Source organism: Heterocephalus glaber, unplaced genomic scaffold, assembly GCF_053883595.1.
Source record: "Heterocephalus glaber isolate CG9 unplaced genomic scaffold, H.glaber_assembly_v1.0 deba00001733, whole genome shotgun sequence".
Taxonomy (NCBI): Eukaryota; Metazoa; Chordata; class Mammalia; order Rodentia; family Bathyergidae; genus Heterocephalus; species Heterocephalus glaber.
Window position 1 is genome coordinate 8,061,689 of NW_028258444.1, and position 25,812 is coordinate 8,087,500.

Sequence of the window (25,812 nt, forward strand, 5' to 3'; positions counted from 1 at the left end):
ACACATATGTACAAGCCGTCACAAAATGACATCATTCACAATACAAGGGCCTCAGGTATATCACAAAATGCAAAGTCTATCCCATTAGCTTACAGTCTTGTACTCCATGAGTTCCATCTGAAGTCGTGTGATCTCACTACGGAGTGCATTGATTTGCTGGCTTGCTCTGTCCTGATTGACCATCACCTTGTTCTTGATATTTCTAGCTCGATTGGCATATTTCAGAGTGTTTAAAGTTTCCATAAAATCTCTGTCTGAAGGGCTGACACATGCTATCATGATTGTTTGGCTGAAAGTCACAAATACAAATAAAAGCAAATAAAATACTGAAATAATTATTTTTAAATTCCTGCCATTTAAATAATATCTTCTTGAGATACCAAAATATTAATGTTGTTGACTTAAAAATAAAAGCAAGTTCAAAAGCTTCCATGCTTTAAGACTCTCGGCTATCTTTAATATCTAAGAAGAAAAGATACTTAGATAACACTGGGAAAATGAATTTATATTATGTTTTATTGACTCACAACACCTTGAAAAAGTATAAACATATACATTTGTTTCTCATTTCTTTTCAAAAAAATTTTTGAAGCAATATATACAATAATATTTAAATTACTCTAACTACAAATATAAGTTGAAAATCAAAAATGATTAAACTATTTACTCATTTCACATTTCAAAAATTTCTTCCTTTAACCATTGGTAAATTGACTTTTGAAAGAGCAAATAATATTACATAAAATTCAATCAAACTCAAACAAAAAGATCACAGAATACATATATCCTAATGTTTCAAAGAATAAAACATTATTTGTGATGGAATGATCAAAGTTCTAGAGTTTCCAACAAGATTACACAGGGGGGAAAAAAGGGAAATATTATTTTAGAAATGTAACTTATGGTCATGATTAATTGCTTTTACCAAGCAAAATATAGGATAGTGACAGATACTGTGCCTGTCAATGAAACACAGAGCACTCACAATCTGACTAAACAAAGTACAGAAACTGCAATTAGAGACCTAATTTACTTGTGCTGGTAAAAAAAAATCAATGCTCATTAATCCTAGTCTGTAGCTTCCTAAGTAGCTTCCTGCTTCAACTCTCATTTTCCTTCAGTAATCTCAACATGGTGCTAATAGTGGCCCTTTCAGAAGGTACCCTTTCCCCCACCTTCTGTCCTTTACCCACTGTTGCTCATCCTTACTTATTCTTACTCTTACTGTCATTTAACACTCAACTAAATTACTATCTGCTCCAAGAATCCAAGCCCCCTTTAGTTGTAGCTTCTTTTACTGCCTCCTAACACCCGTGGCATATCTCTTTTTTTATTCTTTCTGCTATTAGACCCCAACTTTTAGAGTGAACTCCTAGAGGACAGAAATCATCAAGTTTTATTCATCAATATACCTCTAAATATATAACACTATTTGGACCGTATTAGGTCATGGATAATTGTAGTATGCATCATGAATACATAATAGTCATCAAGTATGGCAAGTGGAGGTCCCCAGTTCAGTGCCATTCTGCAAATTCTATATTACTGGTCTACAAAAAGTATGGAAATTGAGAGTCATCATTTTAGAAACTTTTACAACATTTGAACTTCCTGTAATCAATGAACTCATCTCATTGAATAGAGTACAGGCAGTTTAAGAGTTTTCAAACTCACACAGTGAGTCACAAACTATATAACTTAAATATACTGCATATGTCTTGTATATTAATTTATATTATTCATCTGGAAGAAAACATAAGACAACGTTAGCAGAAGCTAAAGCTAGGTAATAGAAATATAATTGATTTTTATTACTGATTTGTCATTTTCTGTATTTTCCAGAATTTTGGGTATATACTTGTAATGTTTCAGTAAACATTATAAATCTATAAAAGCCAGTTTGGATACATACCTATTACCCCCAAGGGAATCCTGCAGTAGTCTTGTCAGCTTGGAATCTCTGTAAGGGACATGGGTGGCCCTCTTGCTCTTGTCTCCCAACGCACTTATTACATTTCCGAGTGCCAACTAAGAGAGAGAGAGAGATAAATTTACTAATTATAACACATATTTAAATAAAGAAAGACTATAGAAAATAAAATGGAGACATGACAAAATTGAGAATGTCTGTTTGGTTTTATTTTACATTTGTATTTTCAAGTGTAGATAAAGTAAACTTCAAAGTTTTCTATAATAACTACTAATAACTGGTATTACCCAAAATTTAGTGCTCTCCACCAGTGTGAATGTGCATGTGTGTGCATTGACAACTTTTTAATTTTTTTTTTTTTTAGATAGGGGCTCGCTGTGTAATTCAGGCTGGCCTTGGACTCACAGTGATCCTCCTGCCTCAGCCTCCCAGGTGCTGGGATTACAGGCATGCGCCACCACACCCGGCTTAATTTTAATTTTTATTAGTACAAGTTTGCAGCACATGATTATACTCATTGTGGGGAACTGGCACATGTACATGATGCATCTTAACAACTTTCAATTCTCCCTTCAGCACTAGGCTGTTTCTATAGAAAATTATCAATTCACATTGAAAATTCTCAACTCAATGAAGAAATAAAATGTTTAGTTAGTTCATTGATTCAAGAAATTTTTATTGTAAAATAGACCCCTTACATAGCTAAAAATCCCCTTTAATCACCATAAAAATATCAGTAAGATTTCTCTGAACAAGGAATTTCTTGTACAAATACAATTTTCCTTAGAAATACAATGAAACTATGTACTTTTTAAAAAGCTAAGTCAATGGCCCGGGGATTTAGCTCAGTGGTTTCGCCACCTGCTGCACAGGCACATGGACCTGAGTTCGATCCCCGGTCCAAAAAAAAAAAAAGCTAAGTCAAATTAAGAAACCTTATAGTCATTCCTCTTTCTGCCCTTACTTTTTTTCAAACCTTATTCACACTGTCGGTACTGTAAACATCTGTAACCATGTGGCTAAGACCGAAATGTGCCCTTAGCAGCACTAAGATCACAAGGTGTCATGGTCTTTCTTTTACAGAGACTATAGTCTTAAACACTGGCCACCTTAATACTCTACTAGATGGGCCTCAACATGCCTCCACAGCCTAAACAGTTAAAAAAAGCAATGGTTTTTGTCTTTTCCTGACAACACAAATCTAAATACCATTATGATTTTGTCTTTTAAGAAATTCAAAACTATACCCAAAGTCCAGGGTCCAGGTCATGCTCCTTTCTACAGGATCCAAATGTGGCAGAAGCATCGAAGTGGGTACTGTTAGTGAGAAGCCCACATCTCTCTCATCAGCCTCAGTTGCTAAGCCCTCTACCCCAGAAAGGTCACAATGATACAGAAGCAAACACAGGGCAGGGATTTAAAAGAACCATAGGTTTGAAGCCCCCTAGCTGGAGATAGGAGGAAGGCACAGCAAGGCACACCACCTGATGTTGTCAGTGTCACAGAAACTTAGGCATGCTATTGCTTTTATGTGAGAACAAATGTCCAATTTTATAATGAAGTTAGTTCATAGTTTCAAGTTTCATAGTTTGAAGAAAATATTTAGTATGCAAAAATTTACTCTAAAATATTTTCTCCACTATAACAGAAGCCTTTGCTAACTCAATCACCAGGTGTTTTCCAATCAAAATACCACTAGGTGGCAGGGTATTAAAGTTAATTTGTAATAAAAATCTATAAAAATTTTATTTTTGAAAAAATAATCACTAAACACATTTTTATTATCATTACCAAAGTCAATAAAATGTTAATAAAATGTTACATGTGTTTACCTTGCATATGTTTATTTATTGATTTATTTTTTGGTACTGGGGCTCGAACTCGGGACCTTGCACTTGCAAGGCAGGCACCAGAACCACTGAGCTAAATCCCCAACCCCCTTGCATATGTTTAAATGTGGAAAGAAGTTCTAAAATAATTTCTCTCTCAGTATGAGAGATTATATATATAATCTACTGCATACATCCAGAGATTATATGTACATACCTATATCTTATCTATACTGCAGATATCATAAAATTTAATCCAACTACACATGAAGAAACCCAAAAATGTAAAAAAGAAAAAAACCCTACAATGTGAGGTCAGATATTCACTGAATTACTAATTAAGTTTTCTGCAATTTTTCCTCCTCAGTTCAACACATGAAGGATCTCCCTGGAGGTGTGCTACGCATCACAGCACAGAAAAGGAGAACAGAAAAGCCTGGTGTACTCCTACACACGGCATTAGTCTTACGAGTCCACAGTTGATGGAAATGCCTTCTTTTGCCCTCTCGCCTGTAGCTCCAGTCCGCTTCAGTCTTTCTGACCCTGCCAGGTCAACAAAATGGAACTTCGCAGTCAGGGTTTCAAATTCATTCATTTGTGATGATTCGGAAATCATCTTATTATCAGTCGAATTTTCCTGCAGGTAAGGAAAAGGTGGAAAATACTTTATTCACGTGGTACTAAATATTCTCTAACCCTTCCTTGCTCTCAACCCTTGGGCATGCACAGGCACAGGCAAAGAAATATGAATGCAGCCAAATAAATATAAATGCAAAACTGTCAGCTGGAAATTAGAAACAATGTCAGAAGCTGGACAGTCAGAATCCAACTGTTATCAACTGAGGCTGTGCTTATGTTAATGAAGGAAATCACATGTAGCACAGGGTCCTCCAAAGCAAGGGTCTCAGGTGACTATGCCCATCACCACATGGCCCCACATGCTTTCTGGATGCTGCAGACACATACATTCATTTTTTAACTTCAAAATGTAACAGGGTTGACCAGCATCAACAAATAAGATCAGAAGAAGCAAGTAGGAAAAGTAATGATTCAACAAACAGAATTTGGGTCAAATATGCTCCTGGGATTGATGTGAATTTAGGTGAACTGATAACTCACGGCATCTACTTGGGGACACACTCTGGTCTGGCACACATGAATGGTAAAGATGGCATGTGAACGAGAGCTCTGAACATTCATCTGGGTGCTGGCAGTGGTGCGGGATAAAGCACCCAGCTTTAGACACTGCATCATCTGGAAAGGGGGAGAGGAAGAACTCAATTGAGCAGAGTGTGAACAAGGCACAGACAGACCAACTCACCCAACCAACCCCCTGTCTGAGCTAACACTAAAACCCTCCACATTATGGTACATAACAGATGTGGATTTTCATATTATTATTTTAATTACAGGCACTTTTGAGCTGAACTTCTCAGTAGAAGAGTGTATTATTTTTTAAATAGGAAAAACACAGATTCTGTTGTTTGCCATTTGCTGACATTGCAGCTTTCATTCCCACAGTTACAGGAGACTACTCTGGTACAAACAGCCGAAACTTGAATTGCTCAGGCTCTTCTTGATCTTCTGTTGAAATATTTTTTCAATTTTGCTTAACACTTTCCCTTCAAGAAACAAGATAACATTCTAGGCGTGTTATAGCAAATGTACATATGGATTATGGTAATCATTCTTTACCATCAATTGCTTAACGCTTTTTATCTGGGAAAGCCATCTATATTGCCTTAGATTATTTTGATGCCTGCCTTTATCATAAACCTGACATTCATACTACTATTCTATTTTTTAAAATATGAGGAAATAAGAGATTTTTAATATTGTTAAACTTCAGAATAAAAATTCTTGATTTCAAGCAGACTATCAGTAAAACTAAATAAAACTATGCTATATTTTAACTGCAACATAAATATCACCTCTGATTCTGTATTCACAGTACGTGTTGTGACTCCCACAGTATAAATTCCTCCAGTTGAGTCTTCATGAATTCTTACGTTTGATTTTTTATTTTTTGCATCCATATCACGAGTGGTATCAAATAAGTCAAGGACCTCTTCATTATAGAGCTATCAAAGTGAAATATTAGAAGTTTAATTTGGGTAGAAATAGCCTTATGAATGTCATAACACATTGCATAATGTCATCTTTCATATATATTTTAAAAGATCTTCAACATGACACTCATCTCTTCAAAATAACATAAATATGAATAAGGCAGTTGATGCCACATTTATCTACAAGAATAAAAAAAGTAAATGACTTTGGCATGACTAATGGGTTGGACTAGGTAAAATAATCTATTAATTCTTTGCAAGAGGTAAAAAATACAAATACAAGCAAATTTAAGCAAATATGTATTGAATGTAGACAAATCTTAAACTTCACATTTTTAACAAGACAAATCCTAACCTTAAAGATTTTAATTAGATGAATCCTTAGGTTAGAGATGTAAGACTTTTTGTTACTTAAGCTGCACATGTATTTCTTTTTGCTCCACAACTCTTTTACGTGTCTAAAAATTACTACTTAACATTTTTGTAAGGTCACCAAGGGTATTAGGGTTTCTGTACCAATAGTGGCTAACCAGATATGGCTACCTCCTTAGAAGAAGCCTTAGAAGATCGCCTCAGGCCTATCCCTTCTCACATTCTTCTGTCCCTTCCCATCTTAGTCCCTGTGTCGGAGCACTTGCTGAGGTTGGCTGAATTACTACAGTAATTTATTTTTATTTCTGGATAAATAAAGGCTCTGAAATGGACAATATTAACTGCAATCTATCCTATGGACACTGGTCAATTGTTTATTATCTTAACTGCCAACAGCATTGCCTATAGGTAAGGAATATGTATTACCCACCATATGCAAGGCACTATACTAGCAGCCAACAATATAAAATCATAAGGGCTATGGCTTGAAGAATAAAATTTGAAGGAAATTAATAATATAAATAGATTATTACCTCTAAGAATTGGGCATTCACTTTAAAATCTGGAGGAGGAAGTCCATTTTTAATTGCTGTGTGTTTTTTTTCTTCAATACTCTTGAAAAGATGTTTAACAGCACGAGAAATAATACCCTGCTCTTCCTCAGTGATGTTAACATCAAATCCTGTTCCCATTGTATATGTTTTGCCAGCTCCAGTCTGAAAAAGAACAGAGAACAATGAATGTTCAATCTTAACATAACCTCAAGGAACAAAATATTATGGTGTACTTGAATTGACAGTTCTGAAAAGTTATAGCTCCTATGAAAATAATGTGGTACTTACTTGTCCATAAGCAAAAACTGTAGCATTGTATCCTTCAAAGCAACCTTCAATTAGTTTTTCAATACACTGAATGTAGATCTGCTCTTGTTGGGAGTCTATGTCAAATACATAATCAAAAGTAAAAGCCTTATCTTTCCCTAGGTAGACCTGGGGTTCTCCTGGAGTGACCAGTGTACAAATATGGCATCCTTCGATCTTTTCTTTGGCAAGTTGTGGTCTTATTCTGCAAGAAACAATCAAGGAAAAAAGAAAAAGAAAAAACCTTCAAGAAAGAGGACTTAAAAATTATTGGCCAATTTTGTTTTAAAGACCGCTGTTTTAAAGTAATCATCCACTGCTTCTTCAGTTGAAAAGATTAAATAGGGGCCAGGGATTTAGCTCAGTGGTTCCGCCGCCTGCCTAGCAAGAACAAGGACCTGAGTTCAATCCCCGGTACCAAAAAAAAAAAAAGAAAGGAAAAGAAAAGATTAAATAAATTGAATTGTGCTGAATTAATTTCAGTATATGAGATGACTTACTTACCAAATCCCAATGAGTTATTTAATAATTCTCCAAAGTCATGAACAAGAGTATAAAGTTCATTTTAAAATTAAACATTTATCTAGGTAAAGACTTTTCCTCAATTCTGTAAGAGGTATACACTCTGTCAAATAAAGTCTGTTAGCAAGATGTGCTTTGTTGTTTTTATTTTAATTTTCTTCTCTTTATTTCCAGTTATCAACATATGCAAAAATATGATATTAAGGACATATTTATCATAATGCCCTTGACTCATCTTTTTGCATACTATTCACCAGTTTACAAACTTTTTTGACCATTACTGTCAGCTTAACATGTCTAAGCATACTACCACAATATATATGTATATCTTTCACTTATAAATGATAACACTGTTTTGTAAAATGTACCACTACATTGATTGGTCAAATACTGAGCTATGTACAGAAACAGGATTTTGTAAAGAAAGAAATTAAATACAAATACAAACAAAACGTCTACTATTTTCTCTCCAAACCCAATAAATCATTATATGATGCCCTCCCCTATGTGGAAGATCTGTAATCCTATATCCACGCTACACCCATCCCCATGTACTTCTGACCCAGTATCTTCCTGTTCTATCTTGTCATCCTAATTTTACAACCTATCTTCAAAGAAGGAAAGTAAAAATGGCCACAGAACAAACCAAAATCTGGCCCCATTCTTTACACTCTTATAACAAAGACTATCCTGGGTGATTTACCAGGTTTTTATAGAGATTTGTACTTGAGATAGAGAAAGAGAAGATTTTTTTAAAAGACAAGATAACCACAGGTGGAAAATACAGAATGATAAAAACAGAGAAAGGAATGACTTTTACAAGAATCTGATCCCACATACTTATTTTTTGGATAAAACTCAGGTCCACAAAGGTAGAATGAGTTCTTCTATTTCTTGGAGATAAAACCAAGCCTAACTATAGATCTCTTGACTTTTAACTTTCCAGTTCATCAAGATGGAGGGTCAATGAAAGGACAGGAAAGACAATACTAAAAAGGAACTGAATTTCTGCAACACTGGTTATCTAAAATAGAATTCTGTACTCCTGAAAAAAATGTAAGTAAAGAATATAATTATGCAATGGTTTTCTTTCCTCTGTGATACCGTCTTTCTTTGAGCAGACCTTTAGCTGTGTTGATTTGCTTTAATGAAACCAGTAATCGATTAAATGTGATGCTGGCAAGGTACTGTGGAAAGAGGCCACCAGAAGAGCTCTGTTCCACTGCTTTTGTGGAACAGGTACCAGTGGTCTTCTCCCAGAGAACCAATGCCCTCAGCTGTGGAGAGTAACTACAATTTTCAAAGTTCCTTTTAGATATAATGCTTTTAACTGTGAAGTACTGTTTTATTAAAAAAAAAATGATAAGGGCCGGGGATTTAGCTCAGTGGTTCCTGTGCCTGCCTCGCAAGTGCAAGGACTCAAGTTCGATCCCCGGTACCAAAAAAAAAAAAAAGAGAGAGAGAGAAATAATATGCATGTACTGTTATAAAATGATAGTATAACAAGTAAAGAATTTTCTATAATAAACTATGTCCAAAAACTGCCCAAGGTAGCAGTGACTTCAGCTTTCTAGTTTCACATATTGCTGATAAGTAATATTTCTCAAAATTAATATTCTCTTCTTTTCAAACTCTTCTTCTCCTGCCTACATCAAGTTATAGGGAAGAAACCATTGCAAAACCCCAATCTTCTTCAGGAAAATTACTATATTGATAGTTGTCATGCCAAAAATAAGAGAATAAGAAACAACCTCAGGTGAACATCAGTTCCTCCCTCTTCTCTGTTCCATCCATCTGTATTTATTACTTCTGAAATACCTCTCCACTCCCTCAAGTTCTCTCTTTTCTCACCCACATCATCCTATGCAAAACCATTATTATTTCCTACTTAGAATATCACAAAAATCTCCTCACCACCATGCCTCTGTCAAATCTTGCACTAGCAATCTATTCCTTGTGCTGTGAAATGAAGCGCTATTTGGAAAATATGAAGTTGATCAGGTTACTTGCTTAAAACCCTTCAGAGCAACTTTCTGCTTGATTTTTGCATGCATTTCCACTGGTGATAGCAGTAATGGTTTTTTTCTGTTTGTTTCTTTTTAAATTTATTTTGGTATCAGGGATTGAACTCAGGACCTTGCACTTGCAAGGCAGGTGGCGGCACCACTGAGCTAAAACCCTGGCAGTAATGGTTTATTTTAATCAATTTCATTCACAAGTTACGCTTACCCTGGTTCTGTGCCTTCAAATTCTTTGCTTCCTTCTCTGGGACACTCTGCTCCACCCTCTCAATTCCAACCTTCTTTACCTGTTTAACATGTGTCATGTTTTCAGTCTTTTTTTGGTGTCAATTCACTTGAAGGCTCCCATTCTCTTTGCATCCCAACCTAAAGGTTTACCTGAGCCCAGAATGTTCTCCCTTCAAAGCTACCTCACTCACCCCGGTCTCTGCTCTCTGTCATCTTTCTGGCTGTTGCACAACTCTGTGAATTATAGGCTAACTTCTTCAGCTATTAAGATGCTTCTAATTTCATTTCAACATAACAAAGAAATATTAGTGACATATGAATTGCAAATCTGAGTGTCACTCTGAATGCCTTTAACCTCCTAACCTCTACTCATTTGATTATTATCTTTGCTAATAGCAAGGAGGCAGAACTGTTTGAGAAGGAAGAGCAGTTTTAAATGACAATAAGATGTGCAGAACACCTTTCTACTAGATCTGGGACAGGGCAATTTTCTAGGAGGTCTAAGAAATTCCCATTAAGAAGAGATGGTCTTCACACAGATAACTGGAAGCTTCAAAAGTTAGGGAATGTTTTCCTGTTCCATTCCCCTCTAAAATTTAGTTTTTAAATTCTCCCTGTCCCTAAATTTACACTGAAATCAAGAATTCTCAGATGAACTCAAATCAAGTCACTGGCATAATGTGAAGTTTGACATGTACTCAGCTACAAAGCTCAATTTCAAAACTGTTGAGATTATTTAGAAACAAAATACACCAATCCTTTCAAGAAAAAGGAAACTAAAAAAAAATCTGATATTTATAACTCGGAATTTTAAAAGTATCTTCTTTTTAGTATTTTTATATAAAAAATAAGACTAAATGCTCATCTAATCTCAACATCAAGAAATCAGTGTTAACATTTTGGGTTAACACTAACAATGAGAAATAACAAAGACTTGCAGACTTTTAAAACTATAATCATATAGCTACATATATTTTAAACTGCATCTTAAAGAAAAGTAATATGCATAAAGCTTATATATTTATGATATATATTTATAACATATTTAATATATATTTATAACATATTCTAATATTATACAGCAATATTATAAAATGCTATTGACTACATATAACCCATCACTTATCTATACCTATCTATAATTATCTATAATTATATATGCTTAGCCTGCCTGTAGATAAGTGTAATTATAAGGTTATAAAAATGTGATTTGTGGCATTTAGTTTGTGTAAGTTGAAGGCTGGAAACAGAATATGATAGAAGCTGTTAGGCAACTTAAGAATGAAGAAATATAAAAGAATGATGTCCTAATTTTCTTACATCTGAATCCTTCCCTCAGCACATGCAGCCATTCTTCTCCACTTTCATCCACTATTGAAAGTGTCCTGACAAAAAAAGACTTTTTTTTTTTTTTTGGTACTGGGGATCGAACTCAGGTCCTTGTGCTTGCACAGCAGGCGGCGAAACCACTAAGCTAAATCCCCAGCCAAAAAAACAGATTTTTTATTTCTCTTTTAGTCTTTTCCTTATCTGACCTCTTCGGAATTTGATGCTATATACAATCTCATATTTCTCAAATCTATTGCAGTTGGCTTGTGTGATATCATTTTTACTGATTCTGACTTCTGAACTGCTATTTTCCCTTCTGCTTCATGTACCTGCGTACCTTAAAGTGTCCATCTTCCCCCAACCCCAAATGTTTACATTCTTAGCCTGGTATCAGAATTTTCCTAATCTGGATTTTTCCTGTCTTTTCATCCTCAAATCAAGTCATCCTCAGCTACATCTAAGCTTTCACCATTTCTTGATCAACTTATACACTTCCAGCCACCATATAATCTACATGGTTTTCTCATAAATGGAGAACGTTCTCCATTTCTCTACCTGTAAATCTTTGTTTTGTAATTCTTTAAGACCCAGCTCAAACATCAGTGCTTTTGTAAACCTTTCCCTCTTCCCCCAAGATGAATTAATTAATTGTTCCTTCCAAATTAATCACTTGTTCATGGTTTTAGAACAGTAGGTATTAAATTGAATTACTGCCCCTCATTTAGTAAGTGAGTTTGGAGACAGAATATACCTTATCAATTCATGAAGTACTTCAAGAAATGTTCACTGGTTGATTTCTATAAACTATACTAGGTAAGACAAGAGTAACTGCAATAATCAAACACACTGTTCTGATACTCCTGAACAAGCACTTAACAATTTTGTATCTCAATTTTCTAATCTATAAAATGAAAAGCCTGGATTTCATATTTCTAAGGTTCTTTATAAGTATAAATTCTATTTTTACTAATCTTCTTTAAAAAAAAAAAGTTTCCAATGCCAGTTTTAAAAAGTGGCAACAAAGTACTTTTTTTTGCTTTCCTACCCTAATAACTACTTGTGCCTTTTTCTTGCTGGTTCCTCTCCTGTATTCCAGCTGTTGTAGCATATGTTTTTGTAGCCAATGAGACACATAGCTTTATTTATGCAAGCAATATCATGGCCCCTTGTAGTGGTAGTAACTAGTAACAATTTCAGGAGATTCTGAGACTGAATCTAGTAAGTTTCTCCAGACTGTGCCCTACTTTCTGTTCTCGCATCATAATAACAAAATTGTTTCAGTAAATGAATATACTGAATAACCCAAAATGAGTAGTTTCAGGATATCCTGGAATAAAGCAAAAAATAGACTTTTGGAGAAAGGTTTATACTTGCTGCCTTTTCCTCTGAAAACTTAGTAATGAGATAGAAGTTTGCACTTTTTGCTCTGCCACTTACTTGTCCTCTTGCTAACAGGCAGTGTACCACAGCACCTGAGCACCTCTGCACATTCCTCCTAGGCATGCAAAGAACACAAGACTCTGACTGTTCTCTCAAGGATCATTTCTCAAGGTCATGTTTGCAGCAAGCAACTTTAAGGATGAGGTGATAGATATCGTTCACCTGAGGCAGCTGGCTTGCTGCTGCCCCGGTAAAGATGGCAAATCCTCAAGGCTGATATTCCTGATGCCCCATTTTTTGCTCGACATGGATGCAACAGGTGTTTTGTGTTTCTACTGATGGACTGGGAGGGGATGAGGAACCAGTTTAAAGCTACATGAAGCTCACAGTGCTTACTGTATTAGGAGTAATAAAAGTCTGTACCCTCCAACTCGGGAGTCCTGTCTTCAGCCACGATCCATGGAACATCAGCAGGCTCATCTGTAAACAGGAAAATCTCAGACCCTTCACAGGTCTTAACACATATTAGCTGTGACCTTTACAAGTCAGTCTCAGCCTCAATTACCTTCTCCATAAAATACCTATAAAAGTATTACTGCCACGTCCACATCATAGCATCTTGAGCAAATGAAATAGAACAAGGCTATGAAAGCCTATGTAGCTGTGTTATTGCTATTGCAGCATCACGTAAAAATTCTGTCAGTTCCCTCACAAGGCATCAGAACATCTGAAATAATCTGCGCCTTTCAATGCATTAGAGATAGACCCTTTACTCTTTGCCACCCAAAAATATTGCTATATATTTTTGGAACACAAGGTCCTGACCCTTTACAAAAATTCAAAATAAAACTACTCTGGAAAGAATAAAATACAATGCAACAGTGAACATTACCTGCATATGTATGTATAGACACATAAAACCATATAAACTCTTCTTGCTAAAAGAAAGTAATCAGACTATTTTATACCTCCATTTTCAAAGCATCTCAAAATTAGCCTTTTCACAGTAATAATCAACCAACCCTCATTCATCCCACTATATCCATCAGTACAGCGTATGACAGGAGCTTTGGGGGGCGGTTAAGTGGTGCTGGGGACTGAACCCAGGCCTCGCACTAAAAAAGTGCTCTACTTCTGAGATACACTTCCAGTCTCGATATGGGACTTCTCTGTATCTCAATATTATTAACATTTTTTCTATCTCCATAAAGCCAAGAAGAGAATTTCATTCAGAAAAGAAACAGAACTACGGTCCTGAGTAGCAGTTTTGCTTAATAGGGTGAATTAACTGTAGTACAATGGGTCTTTATTCTCAATTAATTGAATACTAAACACTAGAATGTTAACAAGTGACTATGACTTGTACTGACTGAAAGAATGATGACTTAAGAAAAGTAAATAAGCCTGTGCCATTATGTGTGCAGGCACCCATATATTTTTTTCAAAATTAGAAGAATATCACTAATATCAATAACATTAGCCCAAGGATGCAGACAGTCAAACTCATACTTTAACACACGTAATATTTGTCATACTTTTTAGGATTTCTCTTTATACTCCCATCTCTCCAATGCCTCTGATCCCCAATCTATTAAAAGCTCTGGAAAGGATAAGCTGTTTTTCCCCACAAGTAGGAGAGCAATAACACATAGTGTTTTCCCTTTTGCAGTCAGCCACTGCTGATCTCTTGTCCTAGCAAGTAGTACAGTTGTCCTTAATCTATGGTGACACAGCTGTGACAAACTTTTCCATTACCTACATGTCTTTGTACACTGTCTCTTCTTTTTTCACTTGAGTTTTTCTGACCTCATCCCTACACAGTTGAGATAGTTGTTTAATTTATTCAATAATCTGACCTGATTCCCAGTTGTGTGGCTCTTTTATTTACACCTGTCTGTAACCAGCCCACTTGGCACCTTGCTAACAACACCATTGTTCCTCCTACATAACACTAATACATCTATCCTCTGTACACAGCATATCCCCTCCTTTACCTCATGTAGTGCATTGGATGATCATTACTACTGGCTGCTACTTACTGGTGTTCAATTTGATTTCTTAAGGTTAATTATACCTTACTAATGTCCTCCTTTCTAGATCCTAAAAATTAGGACAGCTATCATTTTGTCACCACAACTGAGCCACTGATCCCTTTTTTCAATCCTTCTGTGGTTCACTCAAGTGTACAGACACCACATCAAACTTGTGAGACCACTGGTGGACTTGCTGAAGTGTTTCCTAAGAGATGAGGTACAGCATAAGAAATAAGTAACTCGGTTCCAGAGAAATTCCTCTCCCTAAAATGGATCCTTAATTACAACCATGATTGATTAGAAGAACGGTATTTCTTCACGATGTTCTAGAAAGGAACATACCCCTCTAATTCCATAAAAGAAAAAGTCCTAAGAAAAGCAAAGTGCAGTAGTGTGTGCCAGGGACCAGGCAGTACCCACCTGTAGGAATGAGAGAGACAGAGAGAACACCATTTTGTAACACAAACAGTAATGAGCCACCTTTAAAAACTGCCCAGCTATCTTATCCTAACCTACGTTATTACTTCTGTATGCTACTACTGTATTTCTGGGTGTTCAACCCTATCAAGCTTATTGTTACCTACTAATGTGAAAAGACACCCATAAACACTGTCAAGTAAAATACTTAGTACACGGTGCAAAGAGTTAATGTTTAAAATTGCAATCCTCAGCTAAGGTAATCAATTTCTGGACTGCAACATACTTGGAAAAGATTCATATCCTGCAAGTGCAGTTCAGCGGTAGCTAACAAGGGAAAGGAAGAAAGGAAAGAGTGTGAAGGGACATTGTGTCACCTTCCTCTGACTTCCACTCCAACATCTCCAACCTCTTTATCCATCCAGCACATAGAGAGAAGCGCTCTTTGAAGAAAAGGAGGACCTTCCACAGGGGGCAGTCTTGTGCCACTTCCTCTACTGATTACAAGATGTCCAGACAAAATAAAGAAGACATTGGCCAAACTCTGGATTTAGGGAAAAGCACAACCCTCCTCTTCCTTCACAAAAATTAATCCTTTTAGAAACTCTGGGGTTTTCTTCTTTAGCTTTTCTCTAGAATCAGAAAATTTTCTACTCAAAAAAAAAAACAAAAAAGGGCTGGGGATTTAGCTCAGTGGCGCCATGCCTGCCTCAAAAGCACAAGGTCCTGAATTCAATCCCCAGTACTGCAAAAACAAAACAAAACAACAATCAAAGAAAAAAAAGAGGGAGTGAGAAGAGGAAGGACTTTAAATGAAAGCATAACTCAGAGAGCTCATAAAATTTCTATTGTTGCTGGTGACTACACGTGGTGTCACATGCATAATCCAAGGCCCTCAGGGAAATCCAATCAGTCAACAAAACCCTACAGAGCACCGGGTAAATGCCAGATCGTATGAAAGGCAAAGACTGTCAAAACAAAAACCAAAAACTTGTGGGGTGTGGCAAGGATGAGAGTGCGGTACTAGAAAAAAATTAAATATATGCTTGATGGAATATTACATATAAAAGAGAAATAGAACAAATATTAGTAGAGTGGGAAAATATTAGTAGAGTGGGAAAAATTGCACACCAGAGACTAAATTTGACCTGGGTTTTGGAAACTGAGGGGAAAATGTCAGTACAGGCAAAATAAAGGCAAAGATAGCTGAAATGCATTTATTTCCCAGTTATGATTATTAACTCTTTGCAGCAGAAGCAACAACACAATTGCTAGAATTTGGGGGAAGCTTTATGAATGATTTGACATAACCTAATTATCCATCTCAACCAAAATGTTATCCTCTAAAATAAATATCCTGCTCTCTCCACAATGAAAGATGCCACCAAAAGGCCTACTAGAGGTCTCTGCCAAATACTTTGTAGTCCTCCTCCAGAATGATCCTTCACTATTTCCAACATTCCCTGCTCCCCAAGAGAATGACCTTCGTGGGCTGCAACAATGGGCTCTCCAGCTTCTGGAGAGGCTCAGCAGCAGGTGACAGCAGCAGGATATTGTAGGGTACAAGAAGAATGAGGTTACGACATTTATGTCCGGCTTCCATCCCCACCAGGTGCCATTGGTGGACCATGTCCGTTTATCAGGAACAACAAGGCAGCTACTCCTTACACCTAGCAGTAGTTCTGCACTGTTAATGCCATAGTGCAGCCTTATCCCATGTCTTCCTTAATGCACTTCTACCACACTACCCAAGTATTTTGCTTGAAACTGTAATATGCTTCCTGCAAAGATTCTGACCACATCAGGCTTAGCCTCGGCAATTGGCAACAACACATTTTTCAGCACTACACTGGGCCACGATCCCATCACTCCCATTTCTGGTATCAGTACAGACCTAGAATACAGAGCCACCAAGCTTTCTGTCATTCTCCAGACCATCATAAGCAAGCCACTTTCTCTTTCTCTTTCCTTGGCAGAGCTAGAGCTTAAAATATATGTAACAGAATTCATTGTTAAATATGTAACAAATGATAATACAAAGTCTAAAAAGCATCATCTTTATTAGTCAGTAGAATGACCTTTATAAATTCTTACAATAAAAAATTTAACACTTCACTTTGGTTTTAAAAACTTGAAGTAAAGATGGAAAAATATGCATAAGGGGAGAAGGAAGGCACTTAAAGTAACCTCTGAATGAGAGTTATAACAAGATGCTATTTCAACTCTTCTCACCCTAAGATTAAGCTTGTCATACTTTTTTGCCCGAGTTTACTCCCTTCTCCATTATCTACAGAATTTTCAAAAAATCTCCCAATAAATTTCTTTCTAAAAGAAACTACATATCCTCTTGAGGAAGAATTCTACTGCCTAATAACACTACAGTATATGTTTATTTAACTATTTCATTGTGAAAATTTGATATGATTCTCTATAACGATAGTAACAGATCCTTGATGTGTTGATGTGTATTATTTTATAATCATTTCACCTCTGCTTCATAGAAGCAGAAATGACATCTTTAAAGCATGGGTGATATTTTGCAGATTAAGATTCTGTTTATGAAGTAATGAATGTAAGTTATTGATAATAATTTTTACCACCCAGGAAAAATAACTACCACCAAGACTATAATAAACCATAATTCTGTGGTCTTCCAATGAACTACATGTCAAAGCTAAGGGAAAAGACTATAATGAACACTTTTTGTAAAGAAATTCTAGTACCCAGAATTTTAACATGATGTCAGTGACATACACCATAGTAATTCCTGAGTGTAGATGGAACCCTTGACACCACTTTCAATTCAGGTACCAACCAGCTGACTTGGAGTTAGCACATGATGATTCTGCATGGGCTTCATCTAATTGGGCAGTATGCATTTAAAAATGGCAAAGCAGTGGACAGTCTCCTGCCAGAGCGCAGGCAGAAAGCCAGTGTCATGCTGGGAATTCCCTACAGAGAAGGATGGCTTTAGAAGATGAGAGCAGTTCCCAGAAAACATCCAGCAATAAGATGAAGATCTCAGTCATCAGTGACAAGGAACTGAATTTTGCCGGCAACCTGTGCAAGTTTAGGAAGAGAGAGAGTGAGTCCATGTGTGAACTGCAGCACAGGCGATGCTATGACTGCACATCATGAAATCAGAGCAGAAGATCCAGCCTAGCTGGGCCTGGACTCCTGATCCATGGAAAATGAAACATAAGGAATATGTGTTGTTTGTTTCAAGTTGCTAAATTTGTGATAATTTGTTAAATAATAATAGAAAACTAATATAGAAAGACACTTTATAATCACATTAGATCCTATAACTTCAAGCCATAATCTTTAAAAGTACTGCATATGCAATGGTGAACTCAGCTGAGTCACAGAAGTGACACCTGCCACACTATAATGACAGTAATAAAGAGGTCAGAGGAAGTCCATTTGTTATCTATTAATCTATCTGTCCTTTTATGGAAAAAAATAAACTCATCGGATTTCTAAGTTATAAATCTCTGACTATCTTCCTTTGAGTTTAGATTTTTTTTTTTTCTTTTTTTGGTACAGGGGATGGAATGTGGGACCTTGCACTTGCAAGGCAGGCGGTGGCACCACTGAGCTAAATCCCCAGCCCTTAATAGGGCCTTATTTTAAGATAAAATAAATTGGGGTTCAAGAAGTTTGACACCCACTGTCACAGAGGAAATTCCTGCATATGGTAAGAGATTAAGTAGGTAATGGTAATGCTTCCTTAGCATCAACTCTGATACTCTAGAAACTTCATATTGTAATGATTCTGAGAACAATTACAAGCAATCTGATGGCTGATTAACTAGAAACATGAATCACGCTGGAGAAGGCTGCTTGCCCATTCTCCATTTCCCAGGTTACCATGTATTTAATTGGAAAAATAAAAAGATTGTACTCCTTTGAAGTGTTTAAAATTATTTTCATATTGTTGTATTCACTATATGAAACAATTCTAATACTTTATACTGTCATACTTCCTAAATGCAATGCACCAGAACTATCTCAACAAGATTCACAATTTGGGAGATCCGAGGACTTCCGAGCTGTTGAAGGCAAGGCTTGCCGGTTATGGTGCTGCTGTGCAGAGGGGAACTTCATAAGTCATTTTAGCCAGTTTTTCTTTTTTGGTACTGAGGATCGAACTCAGGACCTTGTGCTTGCGAGGCAGGCGGCAGAACCACTGAGCTAAATCCCTGGCCCCATTTTAGCTATTTTTTATGAATATTTGCTTTGAAACTAAATGAAGGAACGTCTATTTCCGGGCACATCTATTTCTGGCTTTGAGAAGAGCACAGATAAAGTAGAGCTCCAGAGGTGCTGAGAGGCATTGGAGGCCTATCTGGTGTGAATGCAGAGATCCCCTTTACATTGATTTCCCATTAGATGACAAGCATCACCCCTCAGGGCAAAGTACTCTTGATCTGAAAGCTCTGACACTGTGGGGTAAATGAAATATGCAAAGGAGGAAGAGAATAAGTTGTTTTATTTCAATAGCAAAGAGCTGAAAAACGTCAGGTCCCACCTGATCCGAGGCTGCTGTGTCCACCAAGAATGACCTTACTTGGAGTGAGACAACATACAGCCTTTCAGATGGACCTTCTCTCACTTTGCAATTAACCATGAAAAATATGATAGAAGAAGCCATAGGAGTGCTGTTTTGTTTTTCCTCATTCTTCTCTGACAAGACTTTAAGGCACTAGGCCACCAGTCAACAGACTTTTTGATGTCTATTTAAGATGTATTTGGTCCCAGCACAGAGGAGGTGAGTCACATGGGCACCAGCAGCAACCTCCCCACCTGCCCCCACATTGAAATGAGAAGACACATAAACAAGTCTCAAAACCAGACTTCTAGATCACCTACAGCAACCACAAAGGGAAATGAGATGGAACAATCTGACATTCAACAACCTGGACTCCCTGAAATGGCAACAAAAGAGGATCTGGAAAAAATGAAATCAGAAATAATTTCTCAGATAACAGCAGAGATTGAGCTCATAGTGCAAGAAATGACTAATAAATCTAGAGTGGACACAGATAAAAAAAAGTAGAGGTGCTCAAGAACATGATGGAATCACAACATAGGAAACAAATAGAATCCATAAAACAGATACAAACAGATTTCCAGATTAAAAACTCCTATGAAAGCTTAAGCAGCAATATGAGCCAATGTGAGGACAGAATTTCAGATCCAGAAAATAAGATTGCAATTAGTGACAAGGAAAAGAAAAATTGCTTAAAAATCATAAGGAACCATAAGAAATCAATCCAGCAGCTGCTAGACAATGCAAAGAAGAATAACATAAGACTGACTGGAGTCAATGAAGAAACAGGAGATAGTGCAGATGACATAAAAAAAAATGTTCACAGAAGTAATGGCAGAAAACTTCCCAAGGAGGGGAAAAGAACTTGACATATGGATAAGTGACCCATATCGGACTCCAACTAGTCTTGATCAAAAAAAAAAAATCTACACATAGGCATATAATAGTTAGGATTCCAGAAACCCAACAGAAGAACAAAATTCTACAAGCAGTTAGAGAAAAGAAACAAATCACATACAAAGGAAAGTCCATCAGAGTCACAGCAGACTTCTCACCACAAACCCTCAAGGCAAGAAGAGCATGCAGTGATGTATTTCAAACCCTAAAGGAAAACAGCCTCCAACCCAAATTGATATAACCAGCAAAACTATCTTTCAAAATTGATGGAGAAATAAGATACTTTCATGACAAAGAGCACCTTAGGAACTTCATGAATGCCAAACCAGCACTCCAAAAAATAGTAGACAATATCCTAGGAAAAGACAATGAGGATCACAACCCCAGGAAGCCCAGCAGAATGAATCCATTGGGCATGACAAGAAATTAAATGCAAAGGGGGAGAATCCAACAAAAAGTAAAAGTCATGACAATGATAAGTCAACACATATCAGTTATAACCATCAATGTTAATGGTCTCAATTCACTAATCAAAAGAAATAGACTGGTAGGATGGGTCAAGAAGCAAGATCCAACAATATGCTGCATACAACAAATACACTTAATTCAAAAAGAAACTCATAGACTGAAAGTTAAAGGGGGGAAAACAATACTCCATGGGACAGGAACACGAAAAAAAGCAGGAGTATCTATCCTCTTTGCAGATCAAGTGAATTTCAAACTAAAATCTGAAACACTTCTGGTCTGAAGAATTTCAGATAAGGGACAGTAAACCTGTATGTACAAATCTATTGTGAACATGTGTTTTCATTCCTCTTAAGAAAAAACTTAAGAACAGAACTGTTGGTTCTTAACAGTAATACAAGTAATTTTTATATTGTTTTCCAAAATGGTTTTATCATTTTACTTTCACATTAGCAGTATTAGAAAGTTCTAACTGGTTTACACCTAAGCTGACCTCTGTTCTTTTAAAATTTTTAACTTCATCTCCCTAATGAGTGTATAATACGATCTTGTTATTGTACTGATTAGTATTTTTCTGATTCTAGTGTTGCACACATTTCCTTGTGCTGTACTGGCTATTTATCATCTTCTTGTGTCTACTTTTTAATTGAGTTGTTCATTAATGAGCTGTAAGAGTTCTTTATATAGTCTGGCCATAAGTTATATGTATTATAAATATGTCATTTAAAGTTCTAAATTTTTATGGAATCTCATTTATCAATTTTTTCTTTTATACAACATGTTTTTTGTATCCTAGGAAATTCTTGCCTACCCTAAATTCATGAACATTTTCCCTTAGAGCTTCTTCTTAAAGTTTTATAGTTTTAGTCTTTCATATTTAAATTCATAGATCCATTCAAGTTATCTTTAGGTATGGAAATAAAGGGTTGAGGTTAATTTTTTACATACAGATAACAGGTGTTCTAGTATCATTTGCTGAAAACACTGTCTTTTTCTCTGCTCTTGAGCTGAGTTTATGTTCTATAAAATGCTAATGTTAAATAATCTTTCAAAAATCAGTGGACCATATATGTGTGGTTCTACTTCCAGATTTTGTTTTATTCCAATGATCTATATGTCTTTCTTTAAGCCAATACTGCCTTGATTACTGTAGCTTTAGAGGAACTCTTAAAATTAGGTAATAAGGGCCTGAGATTTAACTCAGTGGTTCCACCACCCTCCTCACAAGTACAAGGTCTTAAATTCAATCCCCAGTACCAAAAAAAAAAAAAAATAGGTAATAAATGTCTTCCAACACTGTTTTTTTTTTTTTCCTTTTTCCTTTCTAGGTTCTATGTACTCCTACATAACTTTTAAATTTCAATATCCAATTCTTCATTTATAGCAAGTATACATAGACCTGAATTTTTATATATACCTTGTGTTTTCTAATACTGCTAAATTCAAACACAAGTTCTGGCGGCTCCTAGAGATTTCTTAGTATTTTCTCTATAGATGATCATTTCATCTGCATATAAAACTTTTATTTATACCTTGCCAATCATATGCTAATTGTTTCTTTTTATTGTCAGAATATTTTGGTTTGGGCCTATGTTTCAAAGTTTAATGGACAGATGAAGAGTAGGCATATCTGCCCTTGTTCCCCACCTTAAGAAGAAAGCATTGTATCTTCTCCATTCATATAAGGTGTTTTTGCTGAAGCATGGAGTACATGTCTTATCTGTTGAGAAGTTTCTGTTCTACTTCTAGGCTCCTGATAGCTTTTACCATGAACAGCTATAGAATTTAGTCCAATACTTTTTCTCCAACTAGTGACAGGATCATATGGCTTTTTCCTTTCCTCTGTTAAAATCATGACTTATGGGGGTGGATCTTCCAATGCTGAACCAACACTGCCATCCCTATAACAAAACCACTTTCTACATCCTGCCAGATCTGACTTCTAAGAGTTTGTTTTGTTAAACAAATTTCTATCTATGTTCATACTTTTTTCTTCTATTATCTTTATCCAGTTTTAGGATTAGCACAATGTTGATTTCCTAAAATGAGGGGAGAAGTGTTCCTTCTTTTTTCTGCTTTAAATATTTGATATAATTCAACAGTTAAAATGTATATGAGCTTGATGTTGTCATATGGGTAGGTTTTCAAGCTAGGAATATACTTTCTTTAATAGGTGCTATTCAAATTTTATATTTCCTCCAAAGTCAGTTTCATTAATTTGTCTTCCAGGGTACTTCTTAGAAGTTGTCAAATTTATTTCAAAAAGGATTTTTGTAATATGTTTTCTATACCCTTTTAAATTCTGTAAAATCTGTGGTAATGTCCTCTAAATTTTGATATTATAATTTTAAAAATGTATAATTGTTATTGTGTAATAGGAAGGAAAGGTCTAAAGGAGTAGGGGAAGTGGGAGGGGTAGGGGAAAGGAAAGAAGGGAAAAGAAAAAATATGAGAAAAGAAAAAAATGGAAACTAAGTCTTTGCAAATAGAGAAGGGTGGAGGGCGTGAAGGGAGGGCAGGGAAAGGGGAAAAAAATAAGAACCAAGGTACATCATGTAAAGGTACAAGATCCCAATGATGAATGTAACTGTATTTTATACCTAAAATGTATCAATAAACTCAATGGAAAAAAAAAAGATTCACAATTTGGGTGTGGAGGGGGACTAACGTAGCTCAGTGGTACAGCATTTGCCTAGCATGAGCAAAGCCCTTGATCTGATCCCTAGCACCACCAAAAAATAAACAATACCACCTCAGGTTATAGATAGGTTTTTAAAAATAATAATTTCAGAAGAACCCTTCAAATTGACAACACACAATATTTTTCTAAACACACTCACAGACCACACAATAGCATTTAGAGTGAAATTACCTGGCAATGAAAGTAACATTTTAATAGTTATGCTCCCATATCTACTTTATTTTTTATAGATTGCCTTTTAGAAAGCTAGCTGAGTATCTGCCATTCACGGAGCTTTACCTTATTTCACAGAGTGTTAGAGAAGAGAATGTAGACCGCAGTCCCCTACAACTTCACCAGTTTAACTTGGCCTTTAAAGTGAGATAGAGTTCAGAACCGAAAAGATCCCTGGCAGTGGGCAAGCTGGCTTTTACCACTCAGGCTTTTTAGCTCGTGAATGTACTACAGAAACATTAGAGAACAAAGTATCTTTGATCAATGCACAGAATTCACTTAATCCCCTTCTTCACTTAAAGGTCAGAGGAAATAGATAAATGCCATCCATCAGCACAAGCATTAAGAGGTAGGAATTACATTTATACATTCTGAGAAAATAATCTGAGTCTTAGGAATTGAATAAAAATGTCATTAGAGATTTTTAAACCACAATGGGCCATCTATGCCACTAATTTCCCCTTTCAGGAAAAGGTCTGAAGTCTGTAAGTAATTATGAAGGTTCCTGCTTTATCAACAAAATGATGGCCTAAACTACCAAAATTTGAGGCCAACTATAGGAATATATTTTGAGGTTTCCACAAAATAGGGAAAAATCCTCCTCCATTGTGTTAACAAATAATTTATTGTGCCAGTATATGTAAAATACCATGCTAGACACTGCAGGAAAAATAAAGAATATACTTCAAGTTTCTGACACCTGAAAATTTATCATCTAATACTAGAAATGAGGCAAAAAAAAAAAGTGTAATCCCACTGATATACTATTACACATGGAAGAATCTTAGAGCAGCAATTCTCAAACTTTAATGTATATACAAATTATATGGAGATCATAAAAATATACATTTCAATGTTGAAGATCTGGTGGGAATTGAGGATCTGAATTTCTAATAAACTATAGGTATCACTGATGCCCTACCCTCAGTTTCAAATCCTTAAAGCCAAATAAATGAGAAATCTCTGCCCAAGTTAAAAGAAAAGTAAGACAGTTATTGCAGAAAGGGACAGAATGGTATATTTGAGATAAAGAGGATTTTGGAGAAAAAAAGACATGAAATGTAAAATGAAGCAACCAAAGAAATGTGATTTTTTTTCTCACAGCATTTTTCCCTTAAGAAAAAAATCCTAATAATTAGATCTATTATTTTAAAAGTTATATTACCTCTACAGATATAACAGACATTTATTAAAGTGCCAATCCCAGTAACTTAGCTTGTGCAAAATCAAGCAGTTTCACTCAACCAGTGTCCAGCATTTAAATCAATGGTTTAGTGTAGTGTGCCTGGATCCCAAGCCCTACATTGGGGTACCACCTGTGGCTGACCCACCTGGCAGGCCTTTTTCTGGAACATAGAGCCACTCCTTTGTTCTCCCTGACCCAGGGGCAGAGGAGGATGAATGACAAAGAGACACTGAGTCAGCTCAACAGCAGGCAGCCAGGGGGCTCTTCCCTAGTAGTAGGCAGAGGAACCCCTCATGTCTGGCTCATCTTGTCTTTTTTCACCCAAATATGGGCACAAGCAATCAAAGTAACACAAGATTTATCCGCTTTCCAATATTCACTAGCACATACCCTGGTGACCAACTCAATCTCAGCTATCTTAATTTTTCCCTAGAACCTGCAATATGCAATCACTCCTGAGTGCAGCCTTTCTCCTTTGTGCTCATAGAGGCCAATTAGGCCTCAATTCTCCTCTGGTCTCCTACAGTTCAGAAGATGAGCACAGACAAGAAAGTTCAACAGAAGTTGAAGTCTGCAGACCCAATTCTGGGTTACATCCATTACCCCATCATCGATGGACGTGGCTGCCTCAAATGGCAGAAGTCACAATCCATGAAAAAGGGAGGTAAAAGTCGAATGTGGAATTTTTTTTCCCTGAAAGCAGCAATAACATCCATACTAATTTTCTATTACTGTGTGACAAAGCACTAAAAATTTGGAGCCTAAGACCAAAACCCATTTATGGTCTCACTGGCCTGGCAAAGCTGTG

At 36.2% G+C, this 25,812-nt stretch overlaps 1 protein-coding gene across 13 annotated transcripts in view; it reads right to left on the bottom strand.

Moving 5' to 3' along the window:
• Positions 1-25,812, bottom strand: part of Kif21a (kinesin family member 21A) — a 133,974-nt gene that overhangs the window by 62,378 nt on the left and 45,784 nt on the right. For all 13 annotated transcript variants that reach the window (XM_087200046.1, XM_004855008.4, XM_087200043.1 and 10 more), the window contains exons 2-8: positions 7,043-7,265; positions 6,734-6,916; positions 5,691-5,840; positions 4,879-5,013; positions 4,229-4,396; positions 1,913-2,028; positions 94-289 (exon numbers count right to left, since the gene is read on the bottom strand). In XM_087200046.1, the coding sequence (XP_087056172.1) occupies positions 94-289; positions 1,913-2,028; positions 4,229-4,396; positions 4,879-5,013; positions 5,691-5,840; positions 6,734-6,916; positions 7,043-7,265 (1,171 nt within the window). The remainder of the gene's footprint in view (positions 1-93; positions 290-1,912; positions 2,029-4,228; positions 4,397-4,878; positions 5,014-5,690; positions 5,841-6,733; positions 6,917-7,042; positions 7,266-25,812) is intronic.